The 24,955-nt window shown below is 36.6% G+C and overlaps 1 protein-coding gene across 9 annotated transcripts in view; it reads left to right on the forward strand.

Annotated features, from left to right (window-relative positions):
* The window catches only part of LRBA (LPS responsive beige-like anchor protein), a 370,012-nt gene that overhangs the window by 309,092 nt on the left and 35,965 nt on the right, over positions 1-24,955 (forward strand). For 5 of the 9 annotated variants that reach the window (XM_059843942.1, XM_059843943.1, XM_059843944.1 and 2 more), the window contains 3 exons: positions 6,465-6,632; positions 20,454-20,543; positions 23,652-23,844. In XM_059843942.1, coding sequence (XP_059699925.1) covers positions 6,465-6,632; positions 20,454-20,543; positions 23,652-23,844 — 451 coding nt within the window. The remainder of the gene's footprint in view (positions 1-6,464; positions 6,633-20,453; positions 20,544-23,651; positions 23,845-24,955) is intronic. The other 4 variants (XM_059843945.1, XM_059843951.1, XM_059843947.1 and 1 more) reach the window with 3 other exon arrangements.

Raw genomic sequence — 24,955 nt, forward strand, 5'->3', positions numbered from 1 at the left:
CATCTTTGTAGTAAAAATTGGTTATGGACTAGCCAGTCACAGTTAGATGTTCTCTGTGTCTCTAGGGAAGGACAGATGCCAGCCACATATAGCAGTATTATCAGAGTTATGAATAACAATGGCCATTTGTGTGATTTCATGACTGCAATTAATTATGGCTTTTATAAATTATTTTTCATGTAGGGGAATGTAATAAAGACCTCCTGATCATTTTTTGTTCATACCAGTTCTGTACCTTTTCCACCTCTTGGTGTGAAGGAGCCAGGCAGTTGGGATAGGGCCATTCTTGGGATGCCTTTTGGAAAGCATCTGTTTACTTATGGAGCCAGTGGGCTGAGACAGGTTTTGCCCACTCTTTTTTTTCAGTAGGGAAGTTAGCATTGTAACAACCATGAATTTGTGAACAACTGAGGTAAGACAACAACTAAGGTAGATGTCTAAACTTTGAAACTTAGGAATAAAAATGCATCATTTGTTCTGTTCATAAACTGCTTCATAAACTTATTGTAGCACTTCTGCCTCAAAATATTTCTCTCAAATTTGCAAGTTATCAAGAATATACTGAGAAATATTGTAAAAGTGATCACTGCCCTTGATGGAAAGAGTAACTACAAATGCTCCAATGCAGTTTTTTCACATTTTTAAAAATCTTTTATTCCTGGCACCTAATAATAGACATTTCAGTTGAGAATGAAGCCGAATTTCAAAGGAGATGCAGTTTTCATTTTATAAAATGTGTAGCAGCTGTCTGACTTTTCCATTTAAACTACAAAATTACTGCTGTAGACTCAACATAGAAATGACCAAAAGATAAAAAAGTGCTTAAGATTTTTTGGCTAAACATGCTACTCTTATTTTGGTAATATTGACATTAATTCAGATAGGAGTTTGAATCATTGCATTGCAAAATATTTTTCTTTGTTTACGTGCTGCTCATGCAGAATATACCTTGCCACAAAATTTCAGTAAGTTACACTATTATGCAAATTTCCTTTTTTTTTAATGCTTACTAGCTTAATGTTAAATACCGAGAAGAAGGAACAGAGGAAGGGAAGTTAATCTTCCATAGATCTCCTGTGTCTGAGCTTCTCAAATTGCTGATATCCTTTTTTCTATGAGATCAGTTGTCTTCAGTAAAGCAACTAAGTTAAATGTTTTATTAGGACTGTATTTTCCAGAGTACTTCATCCTGATATCTCTAACCTAGTAGAGAAATAAAATAAAATGCTCACTTTTGTTAAAACAGTAATGAAGAATTGGCAGTGCATTTCTGTAACACAAGCACACACAAAGGAAAAATGAAATAGTTATTTTAATTTTTTTCTATAAGTAAAAATCAGTTTCTTAAGTATTTCATGCTTAAAACAATTTGTAAAATACAGTAAGCAAAACTAAATGCATTTGCTTGAAATAGTTACTTACCAAGTAAAAAATCACCAATCATGTAAATTGTTTTGATGTCCTTTTCATCCATTTGAAATTTGTCTTACCTCATGCAAAACATGGAGTTAGTTTTCTATTCAGTACATTTGCTGTCCTCTTCCTTCTGATATCTTTAAGGCAGGCCTGAATTCTATATCTTTCTAATAACTTTATATACATCTTTATTCTCAGATGTGTGTACCCCTGTGATCAAACAGTGTCACTGGTGAAAGTGCATTTCATAATTTACTTTTTAAATCCAAGGGGTTACTGAAAAACCTCTAAATATAAAGCCAGCACTTGTAGAGTTAATATGTTATTAGGAGGACAGGAAATCTGGCAACTATTGCAGAAACTAGACCTAATGGTGCACACAAACAATTTGTCAGTCTTGGTAAATGTGAATAGCTTTCTGCAAAGTGGCTGCATTTGCTTTGTTTGAACAGCCTAAACTTTTCTTTTTTGAACTTTAAATCTTAGAAGTGAAATGTGATCCCCATATTGAATCAAAATAATTTAATTCAAAACATATTTTGATTGGAACAAGGCTGATGTGAAAAGAAACTCTAGAATAAAAAAAAAGAAAAAGTTGAAAGGACTTTCTATCATATATTTAGAAGGAAAATTTGAAACAGTTCTAATTAGGCTGAAAAAACCAGCCTTCTTCATTGTAACTTACAAAGGTCATATATCAGTGTTAAGGCAGCATTACCAACTTGTGTCTGAAAGCCTGAACATGCAAACATCATTCCAGTTGTTTAGTTTTGGTGGGTTTGGGGTTTTGTTTTGAATGCATGTGCACACACGTATTTCCGAGCCAGAACATGTATCAGTTTAAAGTCCTTACCTTCTGCTGCAGTTATGTAGGTTTTTTGCCGTGTTCAAGAAGAGTATTTTTCACCTGAAAGTTGTAATTTTGCTAAAAAATGTGTGAAATCCTAATTCGTGCTTTTCTGTTCATACATAAATATTTTTCAAGTGGAACATTAAAGAAACTCCATTTTAATTTCAGAGGAAATTCTTCCAGAGGGGAATTAAAATGTTTAGTCCATTAAAGGTAACTGGTAATTATTTTTACTTGAGATTTATTTCTTACTGGTGAAGTGTACTCCTGCGTTTGTTGGTTTGGTTGTTTGGGTTTGTTTGTTTTTTTTTTTTCCTAATTGAATAAATAGGAAAGATTATTCATGTACAAGCAGTTTTGGTTTCTCAACAAAGTTTCTCCTTTCATTTTAACATTTAATAAATCACATTTTGTATGGGTTGGATACTTTTTCTGTCATTCAAATAAGAGTTGCGTGCATGCGTTATGCTGTGCTTCAAAATTACTTTGCTTTAATCAGCATAGGAATAAGATGAGTAAGTCTGTCATTTATTTCTGAATAGCTTGACTATGAATATATATCTGTGCTAATGAAAAAAAATGCAGTTAAACCTTTCATCTAATTTCAGTGTTAGAACATCAAAAACTCAAACACAATATATACTCATTTTTGATAGACATCACTGCATATGCTGTATGTCGCTGCACAAAATCTAAAGCAGAAATAAAAGTAGAGGGCAAAAGCCATAGTAGTCACTTCAAAGATACAAATCTTGATTCCAAAGGTATAATATTGTTTGGGAAAGTATATAATGATAAATCTTTAGAGAATCTATACTGAACAAAGGAAAAATCATTCCCAGCCACTTAGTTTAATGTTTTTTTGTTGTTCCATCCTTGTTCTACCAAATCATTAGTATTAGTATTAGTATTAGTATTAGTATTAGTATTAGTATTAGTATTAGTATTAGTATTAGACTGATGTTAGTCTTTGGTTGCCAGCAGTAAAATTATTTTGTGTTAAATTCTTTCAGAGAACAGGACAGAAAAAGATGCTCATAAAATAGTGAGTTGTTCAGAATGAGATAGTTTTGGTTGCACATATTTAGTGACATCAGGTTGTGCATTCAAAAAGTATTTATGAATAAACTAAAATTTCCTAGTTAGATCAAAGCTTCTATTTGTTGATGTGTCTGAAGTGTTTCTACCTTGGGAATAGAAAAATGAAAGTTACTAATAGGTGTTTGTGTTTGACATCTGTATACTGTACTTTTTAGCATATCTCAAATGTTTTAGTCTCTGCCTAATAGATCTCATTAAAGAAACAGATATCAGCCGCAAGACAGTTTGTCAAAGTTAATATGAGTCCCCTGGGGACAGAATTGACAATCTGTATGTGGCTTCACGTGACTGCCTTTCCGTGGGCTTGTTTGATCCATTAACAATTGGACATTAGTCCCTGATTTGTTTTACAATTACTCCGTGGGGTTGGATATTGCTTTATATGCTGGACATTTTTGGGGATTTCCTTGTTGTGCGTATTTCCCTCAGAGCACAGGTGAGCAGTGAGCTCACTCTGCCCTGGGGGTGCTGGCAATTCCTTGGTTTGCTCCAGGAGCAGCATGGAAGGATGTTCATGTCCCTTGGCTGCATGCTGGGTTTAACTCGACCCTTAACGAGCATTGCCTGTCCTCGATGAAGTTGAGGCTGAAGTAAGTAATCCTAGATGCTGGACCATCAATAGGCTTGGCTTAAGTTTGCAAGAGGTAAATGCTAACAGCAGTGTTTAAAAACAACAAACAATGCAAACATCTTTCTTTTTATAAACAAATATTTCTGCAAATTGCAATGTCTTTGTTTCTCAGATGCTTTCTTAAGGAGTATCTATATTTAAATATACCAGTGCAAAGTGCATCATGCTGATCCAACACATGGTGTTGTTTTCTTTGGAAGTCTGTTCTTTAGTCACTAGACAAGCTGTTAATTATTGTTCCCCCATTGATTATGTCATAGCATTAGCACTTCCCTCTAACCAAGAGCTGAACTGTGAACATGAAATACCAGGCAAGCTTTTTTGGCCTTGAATTTGTGTGCTGTTTGGTCTATCCTTCAAGGTCCTGATGCTGACTGTAGCTGGTTTTCAGTTATCTCTTTCACTTGGGATTTGGTAGCTAAGATTTTTAAATGGCTTAATAAGGAAAAAAAAAATCTGCTTTTGAATCTGTAAAAATTTCAAATGCAAAATAACTTCAAAACTGAAAAAAAAAAGTGAGATCAGGATGGCTCCCAACCATTCCCTGACAAGGCAAAGTGTTCTAGTTTTGCTTTTAAAGGAAAAAAAATCACATTTATACAGACATTAATCTAAGCAGCTTGCAGTGGTATTCCTTTAATTATTCAGGTCTGAATGCTTTGTGAGGGTAATGTGACTCATGGAAAAACTTGCTTTTGTAGAAAATGAGAATATGAACTTCAACACATTCTGAATATTTACTTATGTACCTATAAAAAAAAAAATCTCAAGTTCCTAACATTCTTGTTGTCTTGGTGTTAGTTATAATGGTAACAGTACATATATTCCAGGGTTAAGTTTTGTTTTTTTTTTAAGCAGGATAGCATGAAAATTAATTCTTATCATTGTAATTTGCTGAGCCCTGTAGAATTTTATGGCTGCACATTGCAGTATTATGGACACTCATGAGACTCCTGACTGGTTTTATCTTATTAAACAATTTTGAAATCATTAATTTTTAATTGGCCTGCTTGTGGTTTTTTATAGTTTTAATTGTGTGTCTGTGTCAAAGTATTGGGTGTTTTTTAAATTAAAAAGGAAAAAAAGTCTCGGCTAAGCATATATGTTGTAAGGTATTGCTATATCATCATCCCTACAAATATTCTACTGTGTGGTGATTCATTTTAAAGAAAGCTTTCAGCAATTCAGCATCCTAAATAAAAGTAAAAATAAAAAAAGAATGATATGATGTCTAAGATATGTACAGGTCTTTTCTTGATTGAAAGTTCTAATTAAGTGAATCGAGGAAAATTAACTGAAATTAGCTGTCAGAAAGTCACATTTAAATGAGTGATGATCTGGAGTGGCAGTAAACATTTAAATGATATAAATTGCCATTTAAGTGTATGGTTTAATGTTTGTCATGCATTAATATGACACGAGACTGCAGTGACAATCAAGCAGCTTGCTCTAATTTGAACATATTTAGGGCTTTTGTGTGGAGTGCACCACACAAATTAAGACAATTGCTGGTTTTATGTGTCAATTTAAATGTTGTTTTCAGGCATTGGTTAATGAAACAAACCCATCATTTTTGTGTGCAAATTGCAGAGTGATTTCCGTGGTTTCCCGATTAATTTCAACTTCCTCTGCTCAAAATTAGGAATTTCCTTTGCAAGGAAAATGCCATTCATTTTGCTAGATGAAGAGAATGTCTGTTTGTTATGTTTTTTCATTTGGTAATTTGAATCAGAAATACATTGAATCCTCTGTATAAAATAGGAAAAAGAAATTCTAATAGTGATTTAATCTACATAAATTACCTCTTTAGATGGCAATGATTTTTAGGTTACTTTTTAATATAGTGGTTTTTGGATGCTCTTGTCTCGGGGATTGTGTTGTAACTGGTTAACATCTTCAGAAAAGCAGCTTAATCATTTGGCATAGCACTTCTTTATGGGTTTCTGTATAGGTTTGTATACAAGAAATCTGTGAAAGTGGTAGCAGTTTTATATTTCCATCCTGTTAAATTTTTAGCCTAGCATCCCTGACTAGCTAGTCCTGTTTCCCAAATTCTATAAATCTTCTCTTTGGCTGTCAGAATCAGATAATCCTGCTGTTGTTATTCAGCATGCAGATCACACAGGACAGCACAATTTCATTTTGAGAGTTCATAAAAACATAGCCTGTCTGTGTGTAAATGCACAATTACTTTCCACTTACTGCTTTTTTTTTTCTTTTTTTCCATTATTCCAGTTGAAAAAGTGAGATCTCAGTAAGTGGGAAGTAGGGCATGAAACTCTGGCATCTATCACAAGGCCCACCTTTTTCTGGATAGAATGTCTAAAATACTCTTACCAATTCTGTATTTAGACTTGTTTAGATAATTTGACATGCTATAAAACAAAAATGCTCTTGCTACTACCAAATGATGACTGTCTGGCAAACTCAAAAAAGTTTGTGTTTTGTGTGTGGTTTTTTTCACAGGCATTAGAAAGTGAGTTTGTCTCCTGCCAGCTTCACCAGTGGATTGATCTGATTTTTGGCTACAAACAGCAAGGGCCAGAGGCTGTTAGGTCCCTGAATGTATTCTACTATTTGACTTATGAAGGAGCTGTTAATTTAAGTTCAATAACGGATTCTGTACTCAGAGAGGTAAGTTTGTACTTTATAAATACAGAAAGGGCTTCGTTTACCACTGCAGTGTTGAAACTGGGAAGAATCCACATTGTTCAAGGCTTCTGGTGAATGTTCAGTTTCTTTGTGTTTTCTTGTGGTTTGGCCACAGGCCAGTCAAATGCAAGGTGCTTGAACCAGTTGTCACAGCATGCAGAACTAATAGAACAAGGATGCAAGTTGTTCTTAAACTTTGTGCACCTGGATTTCAGCCCAGGCTGGATGCCAATATAAAAATAAAAGTTCAAGGATTGCTTCAGTTGCTGAGTTCAGTCATTTTGTTCCCTGGTACTGGATCTTAGTGGCAGTGAACAACCTTGGTTTGGCTTGTGCTTCTGAATTTACTTCTGCACTTTTTAACAGTTCTCTTTAAGTGCAGTCTTGCATATGTAGCAAACATCAGACTTTTGTAGCCTCAGATACTTCAATTAGGTTTGCTATCAGATTAAAATAACCTGGCCTGTGTTTTTCAGATGCAAAAGAAAATATTTCAGCATTGCAAAGATCAGTAGCTTTACTGATCAGACTCAGCATCATTCAGAAAATCTATTTGCAGATGTATCTCACAAATGTTGTGTGTTTGAAAGTTCCTCCTCCACCACCTAACCAGCTGTTTAAAAAAGGGTGGGGTGGCATGATTAAAATAGATTTTTGATTGATTTTATGTCCTCTCTTCAGACACTGTATTGGTACCAAGTATAGCTGCAAGTATATTAATTATAGAATAAATGTAAGTAGTACCTTGTTATACAATATTCAGAGTCCATGAAAACAAAGTAATATAAATCTTATCAACTGTTTTATTTAGAGGTGACACAGGGACTGGCTTAATACCAAAGTGATGGCTCAATTTTGTCATTACATAGCTTACCATCAGTCCGCAAACTGCATCTTAGTCTATTTAAACCTAAAATACATGTGTTGCACGTAAATACCATTAGTCGAGCTAAGAAGAGGAATACTGGGACACGTGGCTTTTAAGAAAAAATGCTATCTGGGATTGGAAAAATTGTTGACCCAAGAGTCATCTAGTAGATGTTCACTGTGACATGTTTTCAATTCACTGATAGTGAATTTTCTCACTCTACATTGGCAAGGAATTATCCTTACCTTTTAGGAGTATTTATTAGACTCTTGAAGCAATTGGTTAAAGTGTGAGCTGAAATGTAGGCTGGGTATTGTATGTAAATTGTTCTAAATTTTGTTATTAAATGAACCATCATTGAACCTTTATTTATTAAACTAATAATTGAAGTAACACTGGCGAAAGCAGCAATCTCCACACACATTTTTTTGCATGATTTCAATTTTTCTTGAACAGTTCTTTCATCACATTTATTGTGATCTGTTTTACTTGTGTTATAGCCTGAAAAAAAATAGGATCAGGGAAGTTACAATAGTTTGGAAGTGTGGATCATCTCAGCAAGGCATTCACTTTGTTACCAAATATTTTGAATTTTTCACTTTTTTCTTTTTTATTAGTACTTTGCTACAATGTTTCTTATTTTTGATTGTTCTGTGCTGTCTGAACTCACTAAAAAATGAAAACAGGAGAGGGAGAATTGTAGTGTTGAGTTCACAATAGTGGAGTAGCTTAGCAGCAGCAGAATTTTGAAACACTACTGATGTTGTCAAAAATACACAGTAATGAATGCAGGCAGCAGAATAAATTGGGTCTTGTAGCATTTTTGTTCTGAGTTGTTAGAAAGATTTGCCAAATAGAATCTTTTCATTTAGGATTTTTAAGCATGCCACTAAAACAGTGAAAGCTCTCCTGTTTAGTTAGGTATCTCTTGCCTGTGTTTTCTAAAGTATATTTTTTATTATGTAAATGTAATTTTAAATGGCACATATGATCAGCTCTGATGCAATACTGATACTGCAGAAATTTAATGACTCTTATCACCAATGGTGACTTACTCTGGTTTTGCTTATGGGTAGAGATGAAAGTAATGAAAAATCTGTTTATGTGTATTTCTATGTGCATAATCATTCTATATCTATGTGCTAAATGAATTTATCATGCACCTTTGACAGCCTCACCTTCTTCCTGCTTGCTAATCTGTCTCCCTGAGGACCTGTGCTAACATTCTGTGCTACCAAGCAGCTTCAATCAGCATTTATTTTTCTCCTTCAGTCAGCCTACCAAAAAATATCTCTTCTTTTCTCCACCAAATTCCTGGTTAGAGCTCAAATGAATTTCTGATGTGGACAATTTACAGTATTTTTAGGCAGGCACGGCACCCCAGACTTAGTATCTTTTTATTAGGCAGGTATTAAACTGGATTTCTTGGTTTCAAAAATGATGATTTTGGCTTTTTCTTCTTGATACAATTCAGGTTTGGGTCTTTAAATCTTGACAGTTGTAGCGGGAAAAGTATTTTTATTTGCAAACCTAAACCAAAGCTCCTGTATATTCTGAGAGCTGCAAGTTATTGAGGCTTTTAGGTATCATATGGAAATAATAGCAAGTGCTTAAACCGTGGCAATTTCCCCACATAGACAGTGCTGAGCCTGTACCATATCAGCAATGAGAGGCCTATGATGCATGTGTTTCTGAGGTATCTCCACAGATATAAACATGGGTATTGGTGACCTAACTCATCAAAAAGGCCACACACAGAACAATGGTGGAAGGCACTGAGGAGTGGAGGGGTGTAGGTTAATGCAGAATTTCCTTAGGTCTCCTAAATGGCTCTGACTGGCACCTTTATTTTTATAGGCAGTCAGGTTATATATATTACAAGAAGGAAGTACTCGTCTAGGAAGGAAAACTACTTGATTAAAACCATATTCCACCTTTTTTTTTTTCTAACTGAAAACGTAGAACTTTACATCCTCTTATACTGCTGTGAACAATTTTTTCCTGCCATTCTTTCTGCCTATGGGAATAAAGGAAGTAAAGTATTTTGAAAGGATCTGACTGCCATAATAGAAAATTTTAAACTAAAATGCAAACCATGGGCCACATGCTACCTTTTGGCAGATAAACCCTGGGGAGTGCAAAGCTTGCATAATTCAAAGGCAAATCTCAGGGGGAGGGGAGTAGATCAAGAGAGAGGGGTTTGAGTTGCAGCCAGTGGGGGAAGGGAGCTGCAGCCAGGAGAAGCAAGGCAAGGGATTCGGTATCCCTGCTGGCATATTGGTGCACTGCTCATCCTGCAGAGACCATACCTTCCTCCTCCTCTTCCCCTTCAAGCATTTTGGTAGTGCTGTCATTGACTCTGCTCCCTGTGTGTTTTACTGAAGGAGGTGGCAGCTGCAAAGGGAAGTTTCTGTTCAGTGGGCAAGCAGTAAATATCCTGGTGAAAAAGACTGCATTTGCCAGCAGTGCTCTGCTGTGTCACTGCCTTCGGTTGACTTGCTCTTGAGCATCATGTTTTGATCTGTGGATCTCTCAGTCACAAGATCTGCTGTGGAAGGGCTCTTTTTTTGCCTGGATGGAAGGAGCAAGGATAATTTAGCACAGACAAATGTCATCCAGCTGTTCTGGGGAGATATCACAACACCTTCTTATCACAAATTCTCTCTTTTTGCCATAGCTGTCCAAGAATGGAGTGAGAAAAAAAAGTAGAACTAGATCTAAGTCACTCAGACAACTGACTGATTAGGAGCTGAAGCACAATCCATACAAAATAATTTGTATCTAGGACTGATTGGTGGGTATTTCATCAGTGTTGGTCAGAAGAACAGAAATTCCTCTTGTCTCTGGCTTAGTGTAAGAAAGGATGACATGAATATGGGCTGCCCTCAGTTACTACTTAAAAGTCCATTTCTCCACTGATATCCCTATGTTGTTAGTGTAAACACTGGATAAAAGCAAAGAAAAGAAACAAAGTTAGTAGCAGGAATATGAAATATTTGGAGAATACATCCTTGGTTTGTACAGGAAGTACAAATTGTATTTGTATATAGGATTTGTACTTCCCTACCCTTCAGGAAGCACCCTGGATTTTGAACCATGCTTATCAAAAAGCCACATTTGAAAAAAAAAAAAAACCCAAAACAAAACCCAAAACATCTGATATGATCTTTGAATTCAGCAATTTAAGAAAAATTAATCATTTTTAAATTAGCAATAATATCTCTAAAAACATAAGAATAAGTCCCATTAAATTATAACATTGCATGATTTCCTTTATTCTTAGATGGTTCTGTTGTTTTATGCTTCCTCTGAAGAGAAGGTGCCTTTTTGTTACATGAAGGTGGTCTGTCTAACATTAGGAAGCAAGCTTTCTCCATTTTTTGGCACCTTTCTTTTTGTTGATGATACTTCATTTCTGTATGAACTGAGGAGTTTCAAAAATTATGAAGAATCAGCTTTGAGATAGCATTTGGCTTGTTATTTGAATGTTCCACTTCTAATTATATATATAAAAAAGATAATTCTTTTATTTTCAATTTTAAAGCATATAGGGTCAATTATTTAATGGATAATAGCTTTTAAATGTTATTTAAGATTAATATCTTTGGGTAAGTTTTATGCAACTTAGGTCTATCTCTTATGAGTCTTATTTTATTTTTAAATATTTACAGTTTGAAAGACTTCTGTGCCCAAAAGAAGTTACAAGGATGTTTAGTTTACATGACCCCAGTTTCATGACAGCGGTAGCAGATCTGATATCTTATCCCAGAGAAAGCATTTTTGGCCTCTTCTTTAGGTCTGGTCATGGTGGAAGTTAATAGCATATTTCAACCCTCTGGCTTAGCTGGAGAACCCTGACAACAGTGACTCTTTCACAGAATATAAACATGATTTGTATTTATAACATAGTTAACATTTACTAAATAGTTGGGAAAATGATCAGTCTGGATTTGGCAGGTTGGGCAAGAGTCTTTGTTGTGGCTGTGATGAGTTTTAAAGTGTAGGATAAAATGGTTATAAAATAACTGTCACAGAGCAGTAAATTTCCATGTGTTGTGTTCGGTAAGTAACATATTCACACAGGCAACATTCAAAGTACTGTAGAAACCATCTTTGAATTGTCTCTGGCTGGAAGTGAGCTGCACAGATGGCATGTTTGGTGTTGTACAGCACGGGAACAGTGGAAAAAGCCAAATAAATGTTTAACATTTGTCTCATTTTAATTGCAAATCTGTATTAAAATACCCTTGTATGGAACTGGAATTAGGAAGGCTGTATTTAAAGGATTGTACAGTGATTTAATGGCTAAGGAGATGTGGACTTGGCAATGCATCCAAGCCCATGTCTTGGTCTTTTCCTGGGGTGGTACCCATGGTAGGAGTGTGTAACAGAGACAGGGCCTCCTGTGAGGGCAGGTACCACTGCTCAATGAAATCAGCTTGTCTGGGCATCAGGACTCTCCCATGAAAGGATGCAGTATTTCCTTCTGGTGAAAGAAGCATTAAATAGCAGGAGCACCACTCCTGCAACCTGTTTGTATCAGTTACCTATTAGTTCTCACATCTCTGCTCACACTGTGACCTGTTTGTGGTGTTGGAGTAAATCAGCAAAATGAGCATAAGCAAGTGCTTACTGCAATTATCTGGGAGGTGTGGCACTCCTTTGATTCCATTCAGTCTGGAGTTTGATGTGATGAATGGGGATTTAGTGGCCTTTGTCTTAGCTTACGTATTTACTACAGTGCTTACAAACAGACATGAAAAATATTCAGCTGGGTTCTGATTCCGAAAAATATTTGACCTTGTTGTTCTCTTTTTGTCTTCATTACAGGGTAGATTTTAATTTTACCTCCTGATTCTGCTTCTCTATCCACCAGAAAAAGGAGAGATATTTTAGAGTTAATTAAATTTGGACTGGGATGCTCCATGTATAAGGATTTAAAAAAAAAAAAGGCAGGAAGTAGTAAAGTTTTTTGGAAGGAGGTAGCACATGTGAATTAGTTCTTCAGCTCTGAGTGCTTTTTTCCCTCAGCCTCGATTGAAATTCAAGGGATAGAAATTTTCAGTGCAGTCAGTTCCCTCACCTCTTGCTTGACCTGTCTTAAGGATCTATAAGAGCCAGAGAGGTCTTGAGACCCCCTGGGCTCCTTACATTTTCATTTGTACCTGGCTGGTCAATCTTAGCTGACATTCTTGTTGGCTAGCATTAAATAAGAAAGAGTAATAGAAAGGTAAATAAGGTATGGATAAAAGTGATATTCATAATGCTTCAAAAATAACTCCTTTTGATATAAATTGTTTCTATTTTTAAACTACTTTTTCTTCTTCCATATGTGGAAAGGATGAGATATACCTGTATATAATAGTTACAGTTATATACCAAGTCATTTAGACTTGAAAGAAACATGTAAGTGAACAGGCTACAGGAATTTTTTGTGTCATCAACGCACTTTGATTATTTGCAGACTCTTTATGCTGTCCGAATGGTCTCTGTATTGACTTTCATAGTAATTGGGAAACAAAACATTTTTATTTGGAATGTTTTCATTCAATGTGCTTGTTGCAGCCCAGGGTGTCTATAATAGGCAGCAGTGTTCCCACTGTGGCACACACACAGATGTGTGTGCTGTTTACTTACCAAAATTTGTTATTTTAATTTTTAGTTATATTTGATAAATAGCTACTGTTTGAGTGAGAAAGCTTGTGGTCATGCCAGAGGTGTTTTCCTCAGCAGTTATCTAAAAGTCAAGTCTCAGTTAAATGCTACATTCTATTAAATAACAACAAAAAGTTCATTTGTTGCAGTAGAAAACCCTGAGATAGCATTGCACCCATAGAGTGGAAACAGAAGGTTTGGTCTTGCAGGGAGTAGTTATGAGAGTTTAAATAAATGTTTTTCATAGCTTAAGAAAAGAAATTGTTTATTTCTCACAGTTGTTGCAGATTCTGAAAGGTGATCAGAGAAGACAGTTTAAAGACCACTACATTTTGGATTTTGACATCTGTGTATTAACCTCCTTCAGATTGAAAGGTTTTATTTTAATGAAGCTTTTTTATTTAATAAGTAGAGATGACATCAATGTTTAGGAAATTCTGTGGTCTGTTAACAGATTGGAATTGATTGCTTTTTTCCAGAGAAAAAAGTTTAATGTGAGGAAAATATGAGATTGTTTAGCTATTTAGGGAAGCAAATGAATAATGCCAGAAATTGGAGTTTGAGGGTATTGTGCATGGCAGTGTCACTAGTTTCTCTGTGATAATAATTGATTAGAAATTAAAGCACTTAGTTGCTCTCTTGAAATCTTTGGCTGCCACAAAAAGAGTAGTGGGAAGTAATTTTGGTTGTGGTGCTCAAATAAAACAGAAACTGTTGTATTTTAAAAAACTAATTCCAGAGCAGCTTAGGCTTTTGCTTGTATTGACTCCAGTTTTATTTGTAGGTCCTTAAATTGATCTTTACTCTCCTTTTAGACTCTTTTCCCTTTTTATTTTGTCAGTCTCTTTGAAGTACTACCAGACCTGTTTTTGTAGTTCTAGTGCTTTTTATCTGCTTCTTTCCAGTAGCCAAAGATTTAGGTGTTTTGAATGAGCACATCAATGTTCCAGACAGAGATACTGTTTGAAATTATCCATGAACCCAGAGCCTCTGAACATTATTGAGTGACATTTGTTTCTGTTGGTTGTGTCTGCTCTGACTAACTGGTTTCTTTCAGATTGGCAGCTGGGATTACGCTGCAGTAGACGGACAGCTGCGTGAGCTGGAGATTGCAGCCAGGCTGGGCTGTGCCTCTGTTTAATATGCCTGGAATGTATATATTCAGATTGGGGCAACCTGCATGGCCTTGAGGGGCTTCTATTTGTATTCTCACAAATTGTGATTACTTCCTGTTTTATTTTGATGAGTGCCATGTAATTGTCACACTGATTTGTCTGGACAAAAAGACTTAATTTTTTCTTTTTTCTCACAGAAAATTTCTTAATGTGGTTTAAGAGCTGGTTTAGTGTTTTTGTTTGTAAAGATGTGGTGGAAGGCATCCTATGCAGTTCTCCTTTCTCCACTTTTCTGATGTGAACAGGATAATGTATTATTCATATATTGATTTCAAACAGCTTGAGGAAAAAAAAGTAATCCTGCTTAGGGTAACCCCTTCCCACCAATATATCTACAGTATGGATTTTATAAACAGCGAGTGGTTAGACCAGTAACCAATCTCCAGACGACTCTGGTATTTTCAGAACTCGGATGTTTTCTGGCATTTCCAGGCAGAAGGAGGTGAAACTGGGGGGTGATAAGAAGAAAATAAATATATTACGCAGCAGATATATTTCTTACAAGGAAGGTACAAAGAAGGAAGAAAAAAAGAAGCTGAATTTCTATTTGATGGCTTTAATTTTTCCATGTGTCTGTCGGTTTTTTATGTAATGAGGCCCGCAGTTTTGTTACAGACCTTGCTAACACACAGGGAAAGGTTGTGCACTTTTTGCTGAATCCCAAGTTGCTCATGTGCCCTAATAAGGCCCCACTCTGCGGGCTGCTGACAGTATTTCTGCCCACGCTTTGGCTCTGGAGCCGTAACCCTGAGGTGCTGAGCTTGGAGCTGTACCTGCATTAGTGGGCAGCAGCAGGCGCTTTCTGGATTCTGCGTGGTTAGCAGAGGGTACCTCACAAACATTTTGCAGTCAGGTTTAATGATACCTAGAGAGCAATAGGTAACTCTTGGTCTTGTAGTGTCTTTTCCTTAGCCTTTCTTCTGCTCCATTCTCTTCCCTGCTATTTGTTAGATTTCAAAGCTAGCGCACAAAATTTTCTTAATCAGTATATTAAGTGAATGGTGCAACAAGAAAACAAAATGTGGAAGTGATTCAGAACAAAATGTTTGATTTGTGAAGTCAAAACAAGAGAAATAATTTTCTGTTATGACATGAAGAAACTAGACTGCTCATTTTATTTTTAAAATAGCAAATGGGAGTGTGTGAATTTGTGATGCTAACATTACATTTGAGTGCTGTATTTTTTCCTTGGGTCAAGTGTAGTGCAATATCCCCAGGGCAGGTGTACAGTCAGCCAGCATATACATTGCCTCTGTAAGAAAAGCATTTTGCCCATTTTTCACAATTTTGATCTAATGGGGGTTGTTAGGAAACAAGGGACATGGTACTACAAAGAGCTTCTCTTTATAATGTTGTGCCTCTTTTCAGCAATTTTATCTATTGTTATGAATTGTGATTGCTCTCTGGCTAGTGTTATCTGTGTTCCTGTAGTCCTAGAGTAATTTAAATAAGAATATTCCTGTAGGGGTATAAGTGGCTCTCTCTGATCAGAGGGGGTTTTCTGATCACTTGTTACCGGAGCTGGATTTTAATCACTGTCCCTAGGGAAAGGAGCTCCTTGGTTGGCCGCTGAGCCATTCAACTTCCCTGTCAAGCAGTCTGTGTTCTCTGATGCTCTAAAGCAACATCTGGGTGGAAGGAAGGGGAAAGCAAGTAATCATAATTGCATATCACTCAAGCCAATAGAAATCACTGAGGAACATGTGTGTAAACCTTTTTGAATATTGAAAAGTGAGGTAGGAGTGGCAGAGAGCCAAAATAATTACTTTTGCAAGGGCTGTTATTTTCTGGACGTAAATACTGGGCAGAAAGATGGAGGATGAACTCAAAACGTTTTCTGTCCCTGACACGTGTGCTGAAAGAATATATATTTCAATGCATGCTGTTATTTCACCTGGGGTTTCAAATGTTTGGCAACTAAATTGTAGAGATTTGGGAAGTAACTGGGAATACTTTGGTGCCAAACTGTAAAGGAGCTGAGAGCAGCCTCTTTGTAGCAGATGAGGAGGTTGTAGCTTGTACCCTCAAACCAAGGCATGCATTTTAACATTGGTGTACTGTGCCCCTGGACTCCTCAGTTTGGTGTTTTGTGTCTGAGGAGGCATGATGAAAGCAAGTCTGAGCTAGTCCCTTTAAAGGTCTTTAAATCTGGAGTTAAATGGTGTATGTCTTGCCTTTTAACTGTTATGGGCCTTCATTTGAGAATTTGAGTTCAAAACTGGAGACCGTTTCATTCTTTCTCTGTGACACTCACTGCAGCTCCCCCTCCACCCACCCTCCCTCATATTTAATTTTATAGTTCTTTCAGACATAAACATGAAAAAAAAGCAATTTTGACTTAGTTTCTGAGTGTTGCTGCAAAGAAAAGTAACAAACATCTGTTTTTACCTTAACTGCATCCATATGTTCAACCTCCCCATCACCCTCCTTCCCAAAAAATTTACAGCCGTATTTGATGGGTACTGCATATTGTTGAATTAACTTTCTTCACAGTTAGATGAGAGGGTAACTTCAGAGGCGGGAAATAGCCATACTAAACAGTGGCCAGGAACTACATTATAGCTAAGCCAAGTTTTCAAGTTTCCTTCTTTCCATTTGCTTCCCTATTCTCCTTTTCTCCTTCCCACACCCCAAGAGAAGAGGAGATGACTTAGGAGGCTTTTTAGGAATGGGTAAAATCAGATAAATGTTTACTTATGAAAATCACCTATGGCTTTCATGCTTCTAAATTAATTAAAATTCAAAATACAGTGTTACCGAAATATGTGTTTGAGATGCATACTGTGTGAATTATTGTAAATGTTGCTTACCGCTTACCTATGAAAAGGTTGTTTCATTTTATTACTTCTTGTTGTAGCATCTGGAACAATTCTGGCCTTGCCAAAATTTTGGGTTTGTAGATGATTAACAGGAAAAAGGCTGGTTTACTTAGGTATTTGAGAAACAGTGAAATAAAATGTGGAATGATACTATGTTTTACTTTGTGGCACACATCTTGCTTTCAGTGATAAGAGCTTGTCAAGTAAAAATGTCTTTCAAACAAAGGTTATGTATGTCTTACTAGTTATATGGTGTCCTTAATAGATGTGAAACTGGTTGTGCAAATTTCCCAAATGTTTCTATGTACAATTGTGTAAATGGCTGTGTGCTGCAGAGGAATCTGGCAGTGTGAGAGCACATGCCCTTCCTCTACTGCTGGAGGAGCTGTCTGTCTCTTAGTAATACTGACTGATGCTGGTAATAATTATTTTCAAGAAAGCTCAGTAAGAGGCTGGGCTATAATTCATTAGAAAGGAAGTGGATGGTGACTTTCTGACTGATGGGCATTTTACTGTATTTTCTCAGGTGAGTGGTAGGTAGGTTCTTTTCTTCAAAGGAGATACTAATTATATCTCTGAGAAAAAAATTCCCTGGTCCAACCTGATTTTCTTTGACAAGTTGAACACAAGTCTGAGTGGCATCTGGTGGCTTTTTCTGCTGTTACATAAATTGAGAGATGAGGATTGATTCCAGCTCCAACATCACATTTCTGCTGACAGGGGGAGGTCATCTTGCATCCTTCTGTATGTGATCCTTCTGAGTGAGACATCAGAATGTGGAGCTGACATCTGGATTGGCTTTGAATACAATCTGGGAAAAGGAAGGAACCACTTGGGCTTCTAGTACACTCTCTTGGTCATTATTACAAAATGTGGAAACTAAAAAGAGAAACGTTTACCTTTTTTTTTCATAGTAACCAGAAAGAATGCAGAAGACTTTTTTTCTGAAGTCTAGCCACTATGTCTAGACATATTTGTCCAAGTGTTGTTGCCTTTAATCAACAGTTCTTCAAATTTCTTTTGGATTTCTAAAGACACCAGTAAAGATGACAAACTCAAGCTAGATCATAAACAGTGTCTGTTAAGACTGAAAATGGAGAATTTGTGATCCTCTGAGGCAGGGTTTGGCAAAATCATTGTTCCACTGGTCAGCACCTTCACCAGCTCTGACAGACACTATGTGAAAACAGAGAGCACCTCTTGACTGGTGGGCTGATTACCATGTTTTATACTTGATCTACATCTGTTTGAGCTCTTGTAATGATGAATGTATTGAAATACTGTGCATCAATATGTGACATCTTGTGTTTCTTCTGATTGTTTTACCTCACTGTTGGCACCATGTAAGTGTATAGTGTCCAGAGGTAGCATTGGGCATTAAAAGACATACCAGATTTCAAGGTTGAGATAAAAATTCTGACTCTATTTAAATGCTGAAAATGAGCATTTGGGTATGAAAGTTTCTGTATTGATCATAAGTCAATATACAAGGAAATTAATAAATCTAAAGCTCATTATTTCCTTGCTTTATCTATTCTCAGTTCTAAAAGAAATGCATGGGAGTTGTGTTTCAAGAATCCTGTATTCTTCTGGTTCTACCCTGAATGCAGGGCAGAATTCCCATTTGCTGGTAAAAATATGCTGCCTAATCTGCAAGTAAGTTTGGGCACATCTTTTTAAAATCTGGATGTTTTGAAACAAACAGCATTTTATGGAGAGGATAGGGCTGCTGACCAGTTTCTTTGTTAATGCCTCATGTCTTAAGAGACCTCAAAGTTTTTGTGATTCCCTTGATATCTTGAGTCACAAACCCCCAGATCTGAATTTTAATGTAGCATGTCTCATCAGCAGGAAGGAGACTCATGGTCTTACTGAGCTTTAGTGTTTTAGTGAGTCTGATACTGCTGTTCCTCAAAAAGTCCTCACTGCATCACACTGTGTATGTCAGATTTCAGTCAGCTTTTTGATAACTTACTTATTCACCAGTTCTTTGAAGATTGTGGGCAAGAGTGTTAGAATCTGTCAATAGGCTAATTTCGACTCCTGCTCTGGTGAGTTGAGATATTTCAAAAGCCCTGCCAAATATAATAAGGTCAAGTGTTTTGGATGGCATGTTTACTATCAAGAGGATGGTTATTTTAAGGTCTCAGGTGCATTCTACTTTTGGCTTTGTTAGTTTTGTAACAGGAGAATGTCCCACTAATGGTCTTTATATAAAAATAGTTGTTTGTAAGAATAAGGCCAGCATAAGTGTTATTCCATTGTCTCAAAAATTTTAAGGATTGGCTGAAATAGACCAGGAAATGTAAGTGTAAGGAGCATTGAGGAAGGTTGAACCATGAAAAAGAAGAAAAATACCTAAGGCATCAGCCCATGTACAGCCTGCTAGCCCACAGCAAAGGCAAGGTGATTAGTTAAGCTCACAAGGAAAGAGATATAAACTAAGCTGAATGATTAGAGATTTTTTGTATTATCAGCCTGTTTCTGTGCCTGATGCAGGGGGCCAAGCTGACAAGAAGTAACTTGTTGAATTTTGGCTGCTTGATGTTATCTTTAAACCAGTGGGCCAATAGAGGTGGCAGCATGGAAAATTAGTAGGACATGCCTAGGGCAAGAAGTATAAGTTCACAAGTTTCAGCATAATTATTTTAAAGAAATCACTAGGCATAATATTTTCATTTGAAACGAAAATTAAGGAAGTACTAAAGCGTGTCCTGAAGATACAGATAAACTTTAAAAACCCCCTTGTGTAATGCCTTCATGTTCTCCTGTAGTTTTGCTGTGGGTAGTTTATGCATCCTGACATTGTTTGCTCTTCTTGAATAAACCTGGAAGTAAGAGTAAAAGCTCGGTATTGCTTTCCTTCTAGATATTGCTGTGAAATGAAGCAATGGAGTTTAATGTACAACACTTAATACCTGAAGAAACTTTTTAAAAGTTAACTTTTGTTTTTGAGTTATGATACAAACAGGATAAGCCAATGTTAAAAAGGAAAAATGGAGCCAATAAAGAGGGCTTCTGATTATAATAGCTTGTTTCTGTTTAATATCATTGAGCAGGATGAGGTTTTGCAGAGTTTCTCATGGAAATAGCATCCACAGTACTAAAATGATTACCTCATTCTTAGTACCAGTGCCAAGCACTTAGCCCCACAGTGAACACACGGGGTTGATTTTCAACATGAAACAAGCCAGAAGTGTGGAATGACATTTTCAGGTGACAGTTATGGTTCTATTGCCTGTAATTAGCACCTCTTAACATGCAAACCTGCCTGTGCCTTTTCCAGGCTGTGGAAGCTCAAATACGAAGTTTTGGACAGACCCCTTCCCAACTGCTCATAGAACCACATCCTCCGAGAAGTTCTGCCATGCAGGTGGTAAGTGCCATGTTAACTCTTTGTGACCTGCCATTGTGCTCACTTCCTTTGCTCCCTTACCTTTGCAGAATGGACACTTTCACTTTGCTTTTATGTGGTTGTGGAATTATGTTATTAAAACCAGCAGATGAGTTATGATTTGGTAGGAGTTGCATGCAGTGCTTAAGTATTTCTTTTATTTGTTGCAGAAAGGATTGCATTGATTTCTAGTGTAGCTTTTTTTTGTCAGTGTAATCTAAGAACACTTCATCAGTTGATTTTGTTAATACCATACCTGTACAGGTGAGAGCTAGTCATCGTGGAGACAATTTAGTTAATCTTTGGCAGATTCCCCAAGAAGCATGGATTTAGGAGGTGGAACTTCCTTGTATTTTCCCCCAGGCATAGGTTTTCCCCTAAAACCAGGATTACTAGGAATTCATGAGCTGAAACTTACATAGCAAAGAATGTGACTAAATGTGTTTTGCAGTAAAGCTAGGGTGATAAAATCCAGGCAGTGAGCATTAACATGCTTTCCCTTTTACCTCTACTTCTGTCTAATATAATTTTATTTTACAAATTATTATTATTACATTACTGATCACTTTTCATATCATGTTGTGTGTAGTCCTAGTGTTTAAAATTTCATTTGTGTTGTTGCAGGTCCAGAACTAAAGACGTTAAGTGAAATTCTGACAAGTGGACCAAATGGTCTGCTAATTCCCAAGGTTTTCAAAAGATTACATTCCCTTATTGTTAGGGTGGACATTTTACACTGCAATATAACAAAAAAAGCAAAAACATGTCATACAGGACATGCAAGAAGCAAATATGTCCTACTCAAGCAGACTAATGTTATTAATTTTAAAACATATCTGAAGTGCAAAGGTTTGAAAGATTACAAAGAAATATGAAATGTTTCCAAAGTAGCTTATAAACCTTGTGATGCAGGAGTCTCAGCAGTGTAAACTTCATTGATAAACTGAGCTACTGGCCTTTCTCAAATGCATCACACGTTGTACCTGAGAGCTGCTCAGCTAGCTGTGCCCCATGCCCAGGTCCCAGGCCAGCAGACACTGCAGGGGCTTGTGTATGTGTTTCAGAAGAGCCCTGCTAACAGGGATGTTGGGGAGCCCAGGTACTCCCCTTCATGCAGCCACTTGCCATATGTGTGTCGGTCTGTCATGGTGCCATGTAATGAATGCTCACTCTAATATAAAGGGATTTGTTTCAGTAAGAGGAGCAACTTGAGAAGTTGATTATTGACGTATTAGTCAGAGCCATTGTTATATAAATAAATTTGATACCAGAAAGCAGTTTGGTTTTATCGTAATAGTTTTCATGATGCTGAATTAGTGAAGATTTAGTATGTAATAGAAGAAGTTAAAATCTAAGAAGTTAGCTGTTTCTAACTCCTGTGGTTTTTTGGGTTGGGGTACACCCAGAAAAAAAGCCCTTAGTTCTTCACTTGCTGGTTTTGTGGACATTAATACATGTTTTCGTAATTGCACTATATTAAGTGGTTTTAAAAGTATTCCTGGATCTGAAATATACAGTAGGGATATTTTTCCTGTCATAATTTTGAATTATTTCTTGTTTCATTATTTACTGAGTTTTGTTTTTGTGTGCATGAATACAGCTGAATTGGAAGTTACCACGTGCTGTGTTAAGTGCACAAGCCATAATATACACCAGGTGTAGTAATTAGCAGTCACACGAAGGCTGCCTATTTGTCTGGTTTTGCTGCTGTTGCTGTATCCTCTTGTGTTTTCAACCATCAGATAGCTGGATTTAATTGAGGCCACATCAGATGAGGCATTACTGACACCTTTAATTGAATGAGCATTCAGGGAGGATTAACTCATAATATTGATTGGCTTTTAGCCACTTGCTCAGAAGGGTGTCTGGGTAGCTTATTAGTTGCTTTTATTTACACCTTTATGCAAGACTGTAAATAGGAATTCATAGGGCAATATGTTTTTTCTAAGTACTCTTAATAACTTTTTTAAAAGGAGTGATAATAAAAATGCAAATGCATTTAATTTTTTTATTAGTTCTGTATAAATATACATTAAATGTATGCACTTACATATACATATATGTAATGAAATATTGCAGGTGGAGAATAGCCAAGGACACTTTATTAGTATTCTAATTTGCTTATTAGAAAATTACAAATACTTGAGCAATGTGGCTACTGGTGACCATGATGATTGTACCTCTGCATTTCAATGGGGTTCTCTTTTTTTCAGATGTACCATGCAGTCATAAACCCATCAGATGTTGCTTTTTCTCCTCACATTTGATATCCAGATCCTCAATATTTTGTTTTGATGTTTGCAGTATTCTTCGAGAACTTAGTTAAAAAGTTAATAAACTTTTCAACTTACTAAACTAAAAAATAAAAATCCTAAAAAATTATGTTGAAAATGAGAGTTTAGATTCATTCCCTCCCTTTAGCATTTCTGGAAACAATGCGGGATAGTGTCTGTAATCACGTCCACTTTGTATTCTTTACAAGTGTATTTAATTATGTTTGTCTTTTGAAACACATTTGCAGTGAAGTCTTCTACTTTGCATTCATAAATCTTATTTTGTACACTAGAAATATACACAGAACATATATCTAATGTATGTGTGTATCTGTTTATTTTAATGTTCTTTCATGTTCTCATCTGGCTTGTAAAGAATTACAGTCTGCCAATTTAATGCAACTTGAGACAATCTCTGGGAGCAGGAATTTCTTTTGCTCACTATTTTTTGTGTTTCCCTCCTGGTTTGGCATTGCTTTCCTTGACATGCTGTCTCCACAGATATGAAGGAGAATTCTTTTGGCAGAGATAGGCAATTGAAAACTTTTAGTTTAATCTGCTGTGATCTGTTGCAAAGTCTGCATACAGACACCCTGTGTTCAACAAAGCCCTAAGATTAATAGGGTGCAGGCAGGGTTTTCTGCCTAAAATGTTATTTCCACAAGCCTTTCCACTTACTATTGCATTTGCTTTTCTACTGCAGCTTCTATCAGATCTCGTGGGTTTTAATTCAATCTTCCTTCTCTTGTCCTGTCTCTTCTCCTCCTCGTGTTCTCTTTTCCCATGTATTTGGGTTCTTGTTGTGTGCACTCAACAGTATCTCCTCCTGCAGAGCCCCTTGATGTTCACAGAGCAAGCCCAACAGGATGTTATCATGGTCCTGAAGTTCCCGTCCAACTCCCCAGTCACCCACGTGGCTGCCAACACCCAGCCTGGCCTGGCCACTCCCGCTGTGATCACGGTCACTGCAAACAGGCTCTTTGCTGTGAACAAGTGGCACAGCCTCCCTGGTAAGTACATTAAAGCAAGGAGGCTAAGAAAGCCCTGCCATCCAGCAGCACTTGTCTTGTCTTGTCTTGTCACAATTTGCTGCAGAACTGTTGTGGGTTTAAAGTGGAAAAAGCAAATCCAGTTCATTGGCACAGCTGACTCTTCACATGTGGGCTTAGTTTCTCCTTGGAAAGGTAATTTGAGCTATTGCAGCAAGATATGTAGCACACCAAAGGTTTGTAAAAACAATATGTTTCTTTCCAGGCCATCAGGCACCATGCAAAAAGACAAAAACAGTCTACTACTATTTAGTCACAGTAAAGGCACACTCTGAAATTTGTGGTTCTGTCAGTTGGGAGCCTGAGCCATATCATGGCAAAGGCAGTTATAAAGCATGTAGAACTTGCCTGAAATCTTCTCTGCCAGTTTTTTCTTGATTAAAAACTTGATATTCTGCTGTTAAAGCCACCCCATGGGAATTAGAAAACAGAATATATGGGAAGTCTTATCTTAAGCATCTCAAAGTTACTTATATAAGTAACTTATGCTTATGTATTGTCAGTATGAAAGGAAAACAAAATAACCATTTGCACAGAAACTAATAAAATTAATTTTCCTTTTAAAGTGTGCTGTACTTGAGAATATAATTCTGCTTTTAAATCTGATATTCTCCAATCTTAAAGACATCCATCTTCCTTTCCTTGCCTATGACAGTCTTAGACCCAAGCTGTCAAAGGAAGTTTATTTAGCTGCATTGCAGTATATTTGGTCAAAGGCTTTTTAAGAAAGGGGGGAAAAATGACCTTCCACTAAAATAACTTAAATAGAAGATACTCGCATCAGAGAAACACTTACATGGTTGAAATTCCTACTAAGAAATCTTGACCCATGGTCCTTGATTGCTTTTTGAAAAAAGCCAGATGACTCCCACACTTTTTCCTAATTCTTACAAATTACCTCTCAAATAGAAACATCTATGTATTATTTCACCCGCCTGAGAAACACTTCAAGGGAAAGGTGGGAAGGAAGGGGGGAAGGGAGACTTGTCTAAGATAAAAAGTTGCAAGCAAGAACTATTTACAGGGCTCCTGAGATTTCTTTGAAAGGAGGATGGCAATATCCTCTCATAGC

The sequence above is a fragment of the Haemorhous mexicanus genome, chromosome 4 (assembly GCF_027477595.1).
Source record: "Haemorhous mexicanus isolate bHaeMex1 chromosome 4, bHaeMex1.pri, whole genome shotgun sequence".
Taxonomy (NCBI): Eukaryota; Metazoa; Chordata; class Aves; order Passeriformes; family Fringillidae; genus Haemorhous; species Haemorhous mexicanus.